This window comes from Lissotriton helveticus, chromosome 9 (genome assembly GCF_964261635.1).
Source record: "Lissotriton helveticus chromosome 9, aLisHel1.1, whole genome shotgun sequence".
Lineage (NCBI taxonomy): Eukaryota > Metazoa > Chordata > Amphibia > Caudata > Salamandridae > Lissotriton > Lissotriton helveticus.
In genome coordinates this window covers 1,273,061,961-1,273,073,948 of record NC_136070.1, presented here as the reverse complement: position 1 = coordinate 1,273,073,948, position 11,988 = coordinate 1,273,061,961, and the positions used below count along the sequence as shown (strand labels likewise).

The following is an 11,988-nucleotide window of genomic DNA, read 5'->3' as shown; positions in this document are numbered from 1 at the left end:
TAGTTCTGTGAATCGGGCCCTGAGTGCTGGGAATGGCGTTTGCAGCTGGTGAATGTGAGGCGGCTAATATATGAATGACGCGTACAGCAACAAATGACTTGGGTGCCTGAAATATTGCCTCCCCCACCCCATATCGTCTCTCTGTGTCATTCTCTAGCCAAACCTAAAAACTGTGCTTCAAAATCGAATCCTGCTTTTCTATTTCTCTTCCTTTCCTTTTTCTTTTTTTTTCGTCTCTTCTTTTTTCTTTTTCTTCTTCCTTTTGGTTTTCTTCCATCTTTATTTACCTTTCATTTCTTGGTCTGGCTTGATAATGCAGCTTTTGTTACCAAATCTTTAAACTATACGTAGAGTGGGCTTGGGTTCCGTCCCACAGGGGTTTACTTTTATTCTCTCATCTCCTGCTATTCACTGTTGGTGTGTCATTCCACCTTCTATAGAGAGCGTGCATTGCACTGCCCGAGGGACTATTTTGCATCTCGAAAGTGCACTGAATTATCACAAAATACATTTTTTATCCAGTAAGTGCGTTTGAGTGTTCACTGCAGCAGTCTTCGTTTTATTTAGTACGTAAGATGCACCCCCCCCCCCCCCCCCCCCTTATCTCTCTCATGTCTCCATCTCTCTGCTCCCCTTGCAGTCACTCCCCGTCACTCCTGGCGGGCTGCAGTGGCCCCGGCGTCCTCTGGGGGGCGCCTCGTGTGCACGTCAGCCACATGTGAGCTCCGCTCCGAGGCGGGCCGGGGTGTCTGGGACGCCGCAGTCCGAGGCTGACTGTCGGCTGGCGAGGGAGGAGTCTGTCCGGGAGGGAGGGACCCACGGACGGTGCCCTGCTGCCAGCAGGTGAGAGCGGAGGGAGGGACACGAGCCGCAGCCAGCGCCGTCCCAAGCAGGAGCCACAGAAACCACATGAGCTAACCCGAGGAGGGGACCCCCTGCCCACCGGTGCCCGCAGCACCCGCCCTGTGCCCACCGGTGCCCGCAGCACCCGCCGTGTGCCCACCGGTGCCAGCAGCAGCACCCGCCCTGTGCCCACCGGTGCCCGCTGCACCCGCCCTGTGCCCACCGGTGCCCGCTGCACCCGCCGAGTGCCCACCGGTGCCCGCAGCAGCACCCGCCCTGTGCCCACCGGTGCCAGCAGCAGCACCCGCCCTGTGCCCACCGGTGCCAGCCCTGGGAGCGGAAGCCCTCTCCGCCCCCCCTGGACGCCCTGGGCTCCCCGATGCCCCCTCTTGCCCCTGACAGGTGAGGCTGTGCGCAGCCCCTGGAGCGGATGCCCGGCTCCAGCCATGCTCCAGGGGGGCTGACCTCTGACCCTGCCCATGGGGCGAGCCCTCGGCGCCCTCCTGACCCTGCTCTGTTTCAGCCTCGGAGGTGCCCACGCCGTGGAGTACATCACCGACGCCCCCCGACTGACGGCCAACTTCGTAAGAACCCTTTGCACTTTTACCAGCGTGTGTGTCCTGGAGAGCAGGTGTGTGTCACTGCACTGAGAGTGTGTGTCCTGGTGAGTGGGTGTGTGTCACTGCACCGAGAGCGTGTGTGTGTGCCCTGGTGGGTGGGTGTACGTCACTGCAATGAGAGTGTGTGTCCTGGTGAGTGGGTGTGTGTCACTGCACCGAGAGTGTGTGTGTCCTGGTGAGTGGGCGGGGGTCACTGCACCGAGAGTGTGTGTGTCCTGGTGAGTGGGTGTGTGTCACTGCACCGAGAGTGTGTGTCCTGGAGAGTGGGTCTGTGTCACTGCACCGAGAGTGTGTGTGTCCTGGTGAGCGGGTGTGTGTCACTGCACCGAGAGTGTGTCCTGGTGAGTGGGTGTGTGTCACTGCACCGAGAGTGTGTGTCTCCTGGTGAGCGGGTGTGTGTCACTGCACCCAGAGTGTGTGTGTCCTGGTGAGTGGGCGGGGGTCACTGCACCGAGAGTGTGTGTGTCCTGGTGAGTGGGTGTGTGTCACTGCACCGAGAGTGTGTGTCCTGGAGAGTGGGTCTGTGTCACTGCACCGAGAGTGTGTGTGTCCTGGTGAGCGGGTGTGTGTCACTGCACCGAGAGTGTGTCCTGGTGAGTGGGTGTGTGTCACTGCACCGAGAGTGTGTGTCTCCTGGTGAGCGGGTGTGTGTCACTGCACCCAGAGTGTGTGTGTCCTGGTGAGTGGGCGGGGGTCACTGCACCGAGAGTGTGTGTGTCCTGGTGAGTGGGTGTGTGTCACTGCACCGAGAGTGTGTGTCCTGGAGAGTGGGTCTGTGTCACTGCACCGAGAGTGTGTGTGTCCTGGTGAGCGGGTGTGTGTCACTGCACCGAGAGTGTGTCCTGGTGAGTGGGTGTGTGTCACTGCACCGAGAGTGTGTGTGTCCTGGTGAGTGGGTGTGTCACTGCACTGAGTGTGTGTGTGTCCTGGTGAGCGGGTGTGTGTCACTGCACCGAGAGTGTGTGTGTCCTGGTGAGTGGGTCTGTGTCACTGCACCGAGAGTGTGTCCTGGTGAGTGGGTGTGTGTCACTGCACTGAGAGTGTGTGTCCTGGTGAGTGGGTGTGTGTCACTGCACTGAGTGTGTGTCCGTCCTGGTGAGCGGGTGTGTGTCACTGCACCGAGAGTGTGTGTCTCCTGGTGAGTGGGTCTGTGTCACTGCACCGAGTGTGTGTGTCCTGGTGAGCGGGTGTGAGTCACTGCACCTAGAGTGTGTGTGTCCTGGTGAGTGGGCGGGGGTCACTGCACCGAGAGTGTGTGTGTCCTGGTGAGTGGGTGTGTGTCACTGCACTGAGAGTGTGTCCTGGTGAGTGGGTCTGTGTCACTGCACTGAGAGTGTGTGTCCTGGTGAGTGGGTGTGTGTCACTGCACCGAGAGTGTGTGTGTCCTGGTGAGCGGGTGTGTGTCACTGCACCGAGAGTGTGTCCTGGTGAGTGGGTGTGTGTCACTGCACCGAGAGTGTGTGTGTCCTGGTGAGTGGGTGCGTGTCACTGCACCCAGAGTGTGTGTGTCCTGGTGAGTGGGCGGGGGTCACTGCACCGAGAGTGTGTGTGTCCTGGTGAGTGGGTGTGTGTCACTGCACCGAGAGTGTGTGTCCTGGAGAGTGGGTCTGTGTCACTGCACCGAGAGTGTGTGTGTCCTGGTGAGTGGGTGTGTGTCACTGCACCGAGAGTGTGTCCTGGTGAGTGGGTGTGTGTCACTGCACCGAGAGTGTGTGTCTCCTGGTGAGCGGGTGTGTGTCACTGCACCGAGAGTGTGTGTGTCCTGGTGAGTGGGTCTGTGTCACTGCACCGAGAGTGTGTCCTGGTGAGTGGGTGTGTGTCACTGCACTGAGAGTGTGTGTCCTGGTGAGTGGGTGTGTGTCACTGCACTGAGTGTGTGTGTCCTGGTGAGTGGGTCTGTGTCACTGCACCGAGAGTGTGTGTCCTGGAGAGTGGGTCTGTGTCACTGCACCGAGAGTGTGTGTGTCCTGGTGAGCGGGTGTGTGTCACTGCACCGAGAGTGTGTCCTGGTGAGTGGGTGTGTGTCACTGCACCGAGAGTGTGTGTCTCCTGGTGAGCGGGTGTGTGTCACTGCACCCAGAGTGTGTGTGTCCTGGTGAGTGGGCGGGGGTCACTGCACCGAGAGTGTGTGTGTCCTGGTGAGTGGGTGTGTGTCACTGCACCGAGAGTGTGTGTCCTGGAGAGTGGGTCTGTGTCACTGCACCGAGAGTGTGTGTGTCCTGGTGAGCGGGTGTGTGTCACTGCACCGAGAGTGTGTCCTGGTGAGTGGGTGTGTGTCACTGCACCGAGAGTGTGTGTCTCCTGGTGAGCGGGTGTGTGTCACTGCACCCAGAGTGTGTGTGTCCTGGTGAGTGGGCGGGGGTCACTGCACCGAGAGTGTGTGTGTCCTGGTGAGTGGGTGTGTGTCACTGCACCGAGAGTGTGTGTCCTGGAGAGTGGGTCTGTGTCACTGCACCGAGAGTGTGTGTGTCCTGGTGAGCGGGTGTGTGTCACTGCACCGAGAGTGTGTCCTGGTGAGTGGGTGTGTGTCACTGCACCGAGAGTGTGTGTGTCCTGGTGAGTGGGTGCGTGTCACTGCACCCAGAGTGTGTGTGTCCTGGTGAGTGGGCGGGGGTCACTGCACCGAGAGTGTGTGTGTCCTGGTGAGTGGGTGTGTGTCACTGCACCGAGAGTGTGTGTCCTGGAGAGTGGGTCTGTGTCACTGCACCGAGAGTGTGTGTGTCCTGGTGAGTGGGTGTGTGTCACTGCACCGAGAGTGTGTCCTGGTGAGTGGGTGTGTGTCACTGCACCGAGAGTGTGTGTCTCCTGGTGAGCGGGTGTGTGTCACTGCACCGAGAGTGTGTGTGTCCTGGTGAGTGGGTCTGTGTCACTGCACCGAGAGTGTGTCCTGGTGAGTGGGTGTGTGTCACTGCACTGAGAGTGTGTGTCCTGGTGAGTGGGTGTGTGTCACTGCACTGAGTGTGTGTCCGTCCTGGTGAGCGGGTGTGTGTCACTGCACCGAGAGTGTGTGTGTCCTGGTGAGTGGGTGTGTGTCACTGCACTGAGAGTGTGTGTCCTGGTGAGTGGGTGTGTGTCACTGCACTGAGTGTGTGTCCGTCCTGGTGAGCGGGTGTGTGTCACTGCACCGAGAGTGTGTGTGTCCTGGTGAGTGGGTCTGTGTCACTGCACCGAGTGTGTGTGTCCTGGTGAGCGGGTGTGAGTCACTGCACCGAGAGTGTGTGTTTCCTGGTGAGTGGGTGTGTGTCACTGCACCGAGAGTGTGTGTCCTGGTGAGTGGGTGTGTGTCACTGCACCGAGAGTGTGTGTCCTGGTGAGTGGGTGTGTGTCACTGCACCGAGAGTGTGTGTGTCCTGGTGAGTGGGTGTGTGTCACTGAACCGAGAGTGTGTGTGTCCTGGTGAGTGGGTCTGTGTCACTGCACCGAGTGTGTGTGTCCTGGTGAGCGGGTGTGTGTCACTGCACCTAGAGTGTGTGTGTCCTGGTGAGTGGGTGTGTGTCACTGCACCGAGTGTGTGTGTGTCCTGGTGAGTGGGTGTGTGTCACTGCACCGAGAGTGTGTGTGTCCTGGTGAGTGGGTCTGTGTCACTGCACCGAGTGTGTGTGTCCTGGTGAGCGGGTGTGTGTCACTGCACCGAGAGTGTGTGTGTCCTGGAGAGTGGGTCTGTGTCACTGCACTGAGAGTGTGTGTCCTGGTGAGTGGGTGTGTGTCACTGCACCGAGAGTGTGTGTCCTGGTGAGTGGGTGTGTGTCACTGCACTGAGAGTGTGTGTCCTGGTGAGCGGGTGTGTGTCACTGCACCGAGAGTGTGTGTCCTGGAGAGTGGGTCTGTGTCACTGCACTGAGAGTGTGTGTCCTGGTGAGTGGGTGTGTGTCACTGCACTGAGTGTGTGTGTCCTGGTGAGTGGGTGTGTGTCACTGCACTGAGAGTGTGTGTCCTGGTGAGTGGGTGTGTGTCACTGCACCGAGAGTGTGTGTCCTGGTGAGTGGGTGTGTGTCACTGCACTGAGAGTGTGTGTCCTGGTGAGCGGGTGTGTGTCACTGCACCGAGAGTGTGTGTCCTCGAGAGTGGGTCTGTGTCACTGCACTGAAAGTGTGTGTCCTGGTGAGTGGGTGTGTGTCACTGCACTGAGAGTGTGTGTCCTGGTGAGTGGGTCTGGTTCACTGCACCGCGAGTGTGTGTGTCCTGAAGAGTGGGTGTGTGTCACTGCACTGAGAGTGTGTGCCCTGGAGAGCAGGTGTGTGTCACTGCACCAAGAGTGTGTGTGTCCTGGTGAGTCGGTGGGTGTCACTGCACCGAGAGTGTGTGTCTCCTGGTGAGCGGGTGTGTGTCACTGCACCCAGAGTGTGTGTGTCCTGGTGAGTGGGCGGGGGTCACTGCACCGAGAGTGTGTGCGTCCTGGTGAGCGGGTGTGTGTCACTGCACCAAGAGTGTGTCCTGGTGAGTGGGTCTGTGTCACTGCACTGAGAGTGTGTGTCCTGGTGAGTGGGTGTGTGTCACTGCACTGAGAGTGTGTGCCCTGGAGAGCAGGTGTGTGTCACTGCACCGAGAGTGTGTGTGTGTCCTGGTGAGTGGGTCTGTGTCACTGCGCCGAGAGTGTGTGTCCTGGTGAGTGGGTCTGTGTCACTGCACCGCGAGTGTGTGTGTCCTGGAGAGTGGGTGTGTGTCACTGCACTGAGAGTCTGTGCCCTGGAGAGCAGGTGTGTGTCACTGCACCGAGAGTGTGTGTGTCCTGGTGAGTGGGTGGGTGTCACTGCACCAAGAGTGTGTGTCTCCTGGTGAGCGGGTGTGTGTCACTGCACCCAGAGTGTGTGTGTCCTGGTGAGTGGGTGGGGGTCACTGCACCGAGAGTGTGTGTGTCCTGGTGAGTGGGTGCGTGTCACTGCACCGAGAGTGTGTGTGTCCTGGTGAGTGGGTGTGTGTCACTGCACCGAGAGTGTGTCCTGGTGAGTGGGTCTGTGTCACTGCACTGAGAGTGTGTGTCCTGGTGAGTGGGTGTGTGTCACTGCACTGAGAGTGTGTGTCCTGGTGAGCAGGTGTGTGTCACTGCACCGAGAGTGTGTGTATGTCCTGGTGAGTGGGTCTGTGTCACTGCACCGAGAGTGTGTGTCCTGGTGAGTGGGTCTGTGTCACTGCACCGCGAGTGTGTGTCCCCTGGAGAGTGGGTGTGTGTCACTGCACTGAGAGTGTGTGCCCTGGAGAGCAGGTGTGTGTCACTGCACCGAGAGTGTGTGTGTCCTGGTGAGTGGGCGGGTGTCACTGCACTGAGAGTGTGTGCCCTGGAGAGCAGGTGTGTGTCACTGCACCGAGAGTGTGTGTATGTCCTGGTGAGTGGGTCTGTGTCACTGCACCGAGAGTGTGTGTCCTGGTGAGTGGGTCTGTGTCACTGCACCGCGAGTGTATGTGTCCTGGAGAGTGGGTGTGTGCCACTGCACTGAGAGTGTGTGCCCTGGAGAGCAGGTGTGTGTCACTGCACTGAGAGTGTGTGTGTCCTGGTGAGTGGGTGGGTGTCACTGCACCGAGAGTGTGTGTCTCCTGGTGAGCGCGTGTGTGTCACTGCACCCAGAGTGTGTGTGTCCTGGTGAGTGGGCGGGGGTCACTGCACCGAGAGTGTGTGTGTCCTGGTGAGTGGGTGCGTGTCACTGCACCGAGAGTGTGTGTGTCCTGGTGAGTGGGTGTGTGTCACTGCACCGAGAGTGTGTCCTGGTGAGTGGGTCTGTGTCACTGCACTGAGAGTGTGTGTCCTGGTGAGTGGGTGTGTGTCACTGCACTGAGAGTGTGTGTCCTGGTGAGTGGGTGTGTGTCACTGCACTGAGAGTGTGTGTCCTGGTGAGTGGGTCTGTGTCACTGCACTGAGAGTGTGTGTCCTGGTGAGTCGGTGTGTGTCACTGCACCGAGAGTGTGTCCTGGTGAGTGGGTGTGTGTCACTGCACTGAGAGTGTGTCCTGGTGAGTTGGTGTGTGTCACTGCACTGAGAGTGTGTGTCCTGGTGAGTCGGTGTGTGTCACTGCACTGAGAGTGTGTGTCCTGGTGAGTGGGTGTGTGTCACTGCACCGAGAGTGTGTGTCCTGGTGAGTGGGTGTGTGTCACTGCACCGAGAGTGTGTGTGTCCTGGTGAGTGGGTGTGTGTCACTGCACCAAGTGTGTGTGTCCTGGAGAGTGGGTCTGTGTCACTGCACTGAGAGTGTGTGTCCTGGTGAGTGGGTGTGTGTCACTGCACCGAGAGTGTGTGTGTCCTGGTGAGTGGGTGCGTGTCACTGCACCGAGAGTGTGTGTGTCCTGGTGAGTGGGTGCGTGTCACTGCACCGAGAGTGTGTGTGTCCTGGTGAGTGGGTGTGTGTCACTGCACTGAGTGTGTGTGTCCTGGTGAGTGGGTGTGTGTCACTGCACCGAGAGAGTGTGTGTGTCCTGGAGAGTGGGTGCGTGCCACTGGACTGAGTGTGTGTGTCCTGGTGAGTGGGTGTGTGTCACTGCACCGAGAGAGTGTGTGTGTCCTGGAGAGTGGGTCTGTGTCACTGCTAATGGTTCTCTGCAACAACTGTTCACTGTAGTGTTTCTCATATAAAGTGTTTCTCTGCCCACCTGTTCTCTGTAGTGTTTTTGCAGTAAAGACAGTTCTCTATCCCAGCTTCTCTCCATAGCGCCCCCTTGGTCACAGTATTTCTCTGCCCCAGCTGTTCTCTGTGGTTGTTTTTCCAGTAAAGATACCTCTATGCAGCTAATTTTTCAATGCTGCTCTCTCTGTAAAGTTTTTTTCTCTGTACCAACGAATCCCCCCACTACCTTCTGAGTAAAGACATTTCTCTGTAACCACTGTTGTGGTTTTCCAGTAACAATATGTGTCGGTAAGAACTGTTTCCTGCAGCGGTTTCTAGGTGCGACCGAGGCTTGGGCTCCAGCTGGCACTGGACTAAGTTTGAGATGTGAGGATAAAACGCCGGTTAGTTTGGTCTCCCAGCAGCAGTGGCACGTCCTGATTGTGTGTGTGATGTGAGGAACACTGAAGGGAAACAAGCATTGGTGATTTGACCTGTTTGTGTGGTTGTAAAACGCAGGGGACTCCTCGGGAAGTAATTATGAGAAAGAGACATGGGAGAAAACGCTTTCTCGAGTTCTCTAAAAAGAGAAAACATGTCCTCAAAAGTTATAACAGTCTGCGAGCTATTAGGACGTCTGTGGGTCTTGGTGAATACTTGCTTTAATTTTCATATCTTACCGAGGCCGTGGATGGGGTGCGTGGAACATACAACTAAGTTATTTCAAAATGTCACTAAACAATGCTGTCTGTAACAGATGCACAGTATGACGCCTATTATCACTCAGGTTGAATAATAAAAGTGTGGAAGATGTCTCCCAATTCATATGACATCTGTGCGTCTGTGCATGGTACTGTGTATGTCCTGAATACCCCCACGCAGGGGTTTAATGCAGAGAATTGCATCTTATGTATGCATGGATGTGGTACTCATGCAGCGTGGCCCGGCTAGCACCAATGTGCGTAGCTGCAAAGTTCCTTTGAAATCTTGCAGAATCTCTATGGACACTTTGCAACTTGACAACGCTTTACTTTTTCCCACTAGCTCAGAAACTTTGTGACTGTTGAGATACAAGTTGCCGGTACAGTCAAAGCATCATTCTAACACGAGCTCAAATCAACATAAGATTGAGAGGACGTCGATTGTGTGACGATCATGTAGACACCTTCATGAGATATTGGGGGTGGCACCAGAGAGGGAGTCCCTGGGCAGACTGCAGGGACATGTTATTGCACCTGAGATGGATGACCCAACTAGTACGTGGTTGGTTTGTGAGACATCAGATACCATAGAGTGGTGTAGTCTGGGAATATCGAGTCCCGAACATCAACAAAGTGGAGTAGTGTGGGAATATTGAGTTCAAATTATCGATGAACCAGAATATCGTTACAACAATGTCGAGGGACAAATTATCAAAAGGTAAAGTTATAAACATTTTCTACACCTGACTCCACATTTACATACCTTGGTGATATGCAGCTCTTCAAGGCACGTAGATTTGGAGTTAAGAATAGAAATCCATACCTGCCTCAGTGCACTTACGTTTTGGTATTTAATCTCTTGAAATAGCTGCAATCAGTGCTATAAATGGAAAAAAATAAGTGCAGGTACTCACCAAATTGAGATGTGGACAAAGGGGTGGGGCTTGGGTGTTGAGGCTACTGGGGGTGCTATGGGACCAGGCCAAGGGCACACATTTAATTGAGATTTAATTGGTGTGCAGATGTGCATAATGATACTAAAGAATATCTGGTTCATTTTTAGTACAATTTTTCCTTATAGGTACAAAAAGGTACATTTAGGATTAAAGTTGGCTTCTCATGGGTAAACACCTAAATCACATATGACTTGCACAAGCTATTTTCCTTAACATTTATCAGGAACGGTTAACTATGGTTAACCCTCTTGTCTCATTGCCGCCTAGCAGACATCACCCAGCCTGTCCTAGATGGCCCAGCTTTGCCTCACAGTTCCTTACCTACTGTAAAGTCCGATCCCCTCTTTCTGGAGCTGGGCACACTGATGAATGCTCAAGCCAGGATGCCTGGCTCTGACTCAGTTCCAGATTCTCTTGCACCCTCAAGCCCAAAATGAACTGAACTTTGACAGCACATCTGCCTGCCAACCATTAAACCCAGATCTTTTGACTGGGTGTGAGTGTTTGATTGATTGAGATGCTCCGTCCATTACCACCTCCTTTTGTACCGCTTTTGGCCGCCATAAGTGTGGCAGGGTATGCTCAGACGTGAGTCCCTTGCTTACTTTGCCACTGGATTCAAGCAAGCCGGGCTGAAGACGGCTGGAATGCCAGAAACCGGTCCTCGGAAGCTTGTTTCCGGTCCAGGGAAGATATGGCTTGGCAGTTCGGGCTGGACTGTTCCCATGAGGCACAGGGTCAGACTGATTTGCATATAGCCATGTCTAAACTGGGGTGGCAGAGTGGGCTAAAGAACGGTGATGGTTTAAACCCAGATCTTTTGACTGGGTATGAGTGTTTGATTGATTCAGATGCTCCATCCATCACCACCCCCTTTTGTACTGCCAACCATGCTCTAGCCTCATGTGCAAAGAATAAAAACAAAATAGTAACCTTAGATCATGGCGCGACTGGGATCACAAACCAGCCCGGGCAATTACGTCCAACCAGCTTTGAGAGGGGGTGGGGGGCAGAACTCTGCTGCTGCGCTTTTGGTACAAGGGGCCGATTCTGCATCACTGCTGCAAAGCTGGCCTCCTGTAACAAAAACAATCCCCACAGTCCAAAACTGGCCCTGGCCCACCGGGGAAACGCCCGGTACCGGCTACGGCTAGTCTGGCCCTACCTTTGTTGTAATACAAGAGAGAGAGAAAGAAATAGCCGTTTAGAGACTGAATTCCACAATGGGAAAGCAGAAATTCTGTGATCAATCCTGGCTTCCCCACATGACCAAATTGTGTGATCATAGACAAAGATTTTATCTCACCAATCCTCCTTTTTCTTCATTAGCACATATGATAGTATATTCAAATACACAAGTTCAGGATGTGTGCTATACAATCACATTGTGTATTAGATTTAATGCACTATAATGTTGCTTCTTTCTTGAAAAGAAAATAGGCCCTATATGATATACACCTGAAAAGTGGCTTACTTCCTAGATCAGTACTGGCATTGTTGACATGGTGGGATGCACCGAGGTGAAATGTTTCCACATCAAAAAAGACACTTTTATTTCAATGGTAATGTTTTCAAGTTTCGACTTATGCACAGGCTTGTAAGGCCAAGCTAGACTCTAACGGGGCTCTCCTTGGTAATGCCGGGCTTGCCACTTCAGACAACACTCACTCATGCAAGAACACGCACAGTGACGTAGTAGCACTCGTGCACGCAGACAGACAGCGTTTTTTGGAAACACTTGCATTCGCTGATGTCCACATTACTAAACCTTCATTTCCACCCACTCTGTACTGCGTCACTATCACCACCTTCCTCCTCACTCTGGCTCCAAACAAGTGCTGCCGTACTCTGCTATGCCAGCAGGAATCCGTCTCTTAGATTTCACGTCAAGTCACGAGACATGGCTGTATGCTGCCCTGCTCCCACACCTACTGTGCTATTGATTCCACAGAGCCTGAGTGGACCCTGTGCCAATAATCACAGTGTGACTCGGGCCCCTCCCAAACTCCCTGCCAGCTCTGAATGAATGCATACGGGTCGCTGCTCAATTGGCACATTGTAAGGTTAGATTAGCACTCGATCATCCGAGTGATTCAATTAAACGGACCGCCTCGTCAGCTGTGTTGTTCTCCTTTTTATACATACCGATTTCACTGAGCTTGGCATGCTGCTCCATGAGGGGAAACAGCCTTTACAACGCTACTTTTACAACGCACTACCATTACAACAAAGCTTTTACAACGCAACATCCATTACATCGCATGCCATTACAACGCAACCATTACAATGCATGACACTACAATGCATACCACTACAACGCATGTCATTACAACGC

General features: G+C 54.5%; 1 protein-coding gene across 2 annotated transcripts in view; it reads left to right on the top strand.

Annotated features, from left to right (window-relative positions):
- Nucleotides 1-714: 714 nt before the first annotated feature.
- Nucleotides 715-11,988, top strand: part of IL17RE (interleukin 17 receptor E) — a 156,737-nt gene continuing 145,463 nt past the window's right edge. Inside the window, exon 1 of one of the 2 annotated variants that reach the window (XM_078661842.1) lies at nt 715-1,440. In XM_078661842.1, the coding sequence (XP_078517968.1) occupies nt 1,323-1,440 (118 nt within the window). In that variant the 5' untranslated portion in view covers nt 715-1,322. The remainder of the gene's footprint in view (nt 1,441-11,988) is intronic. The other variant, XM_078661841.1, reaches the window with a different exon arrangement.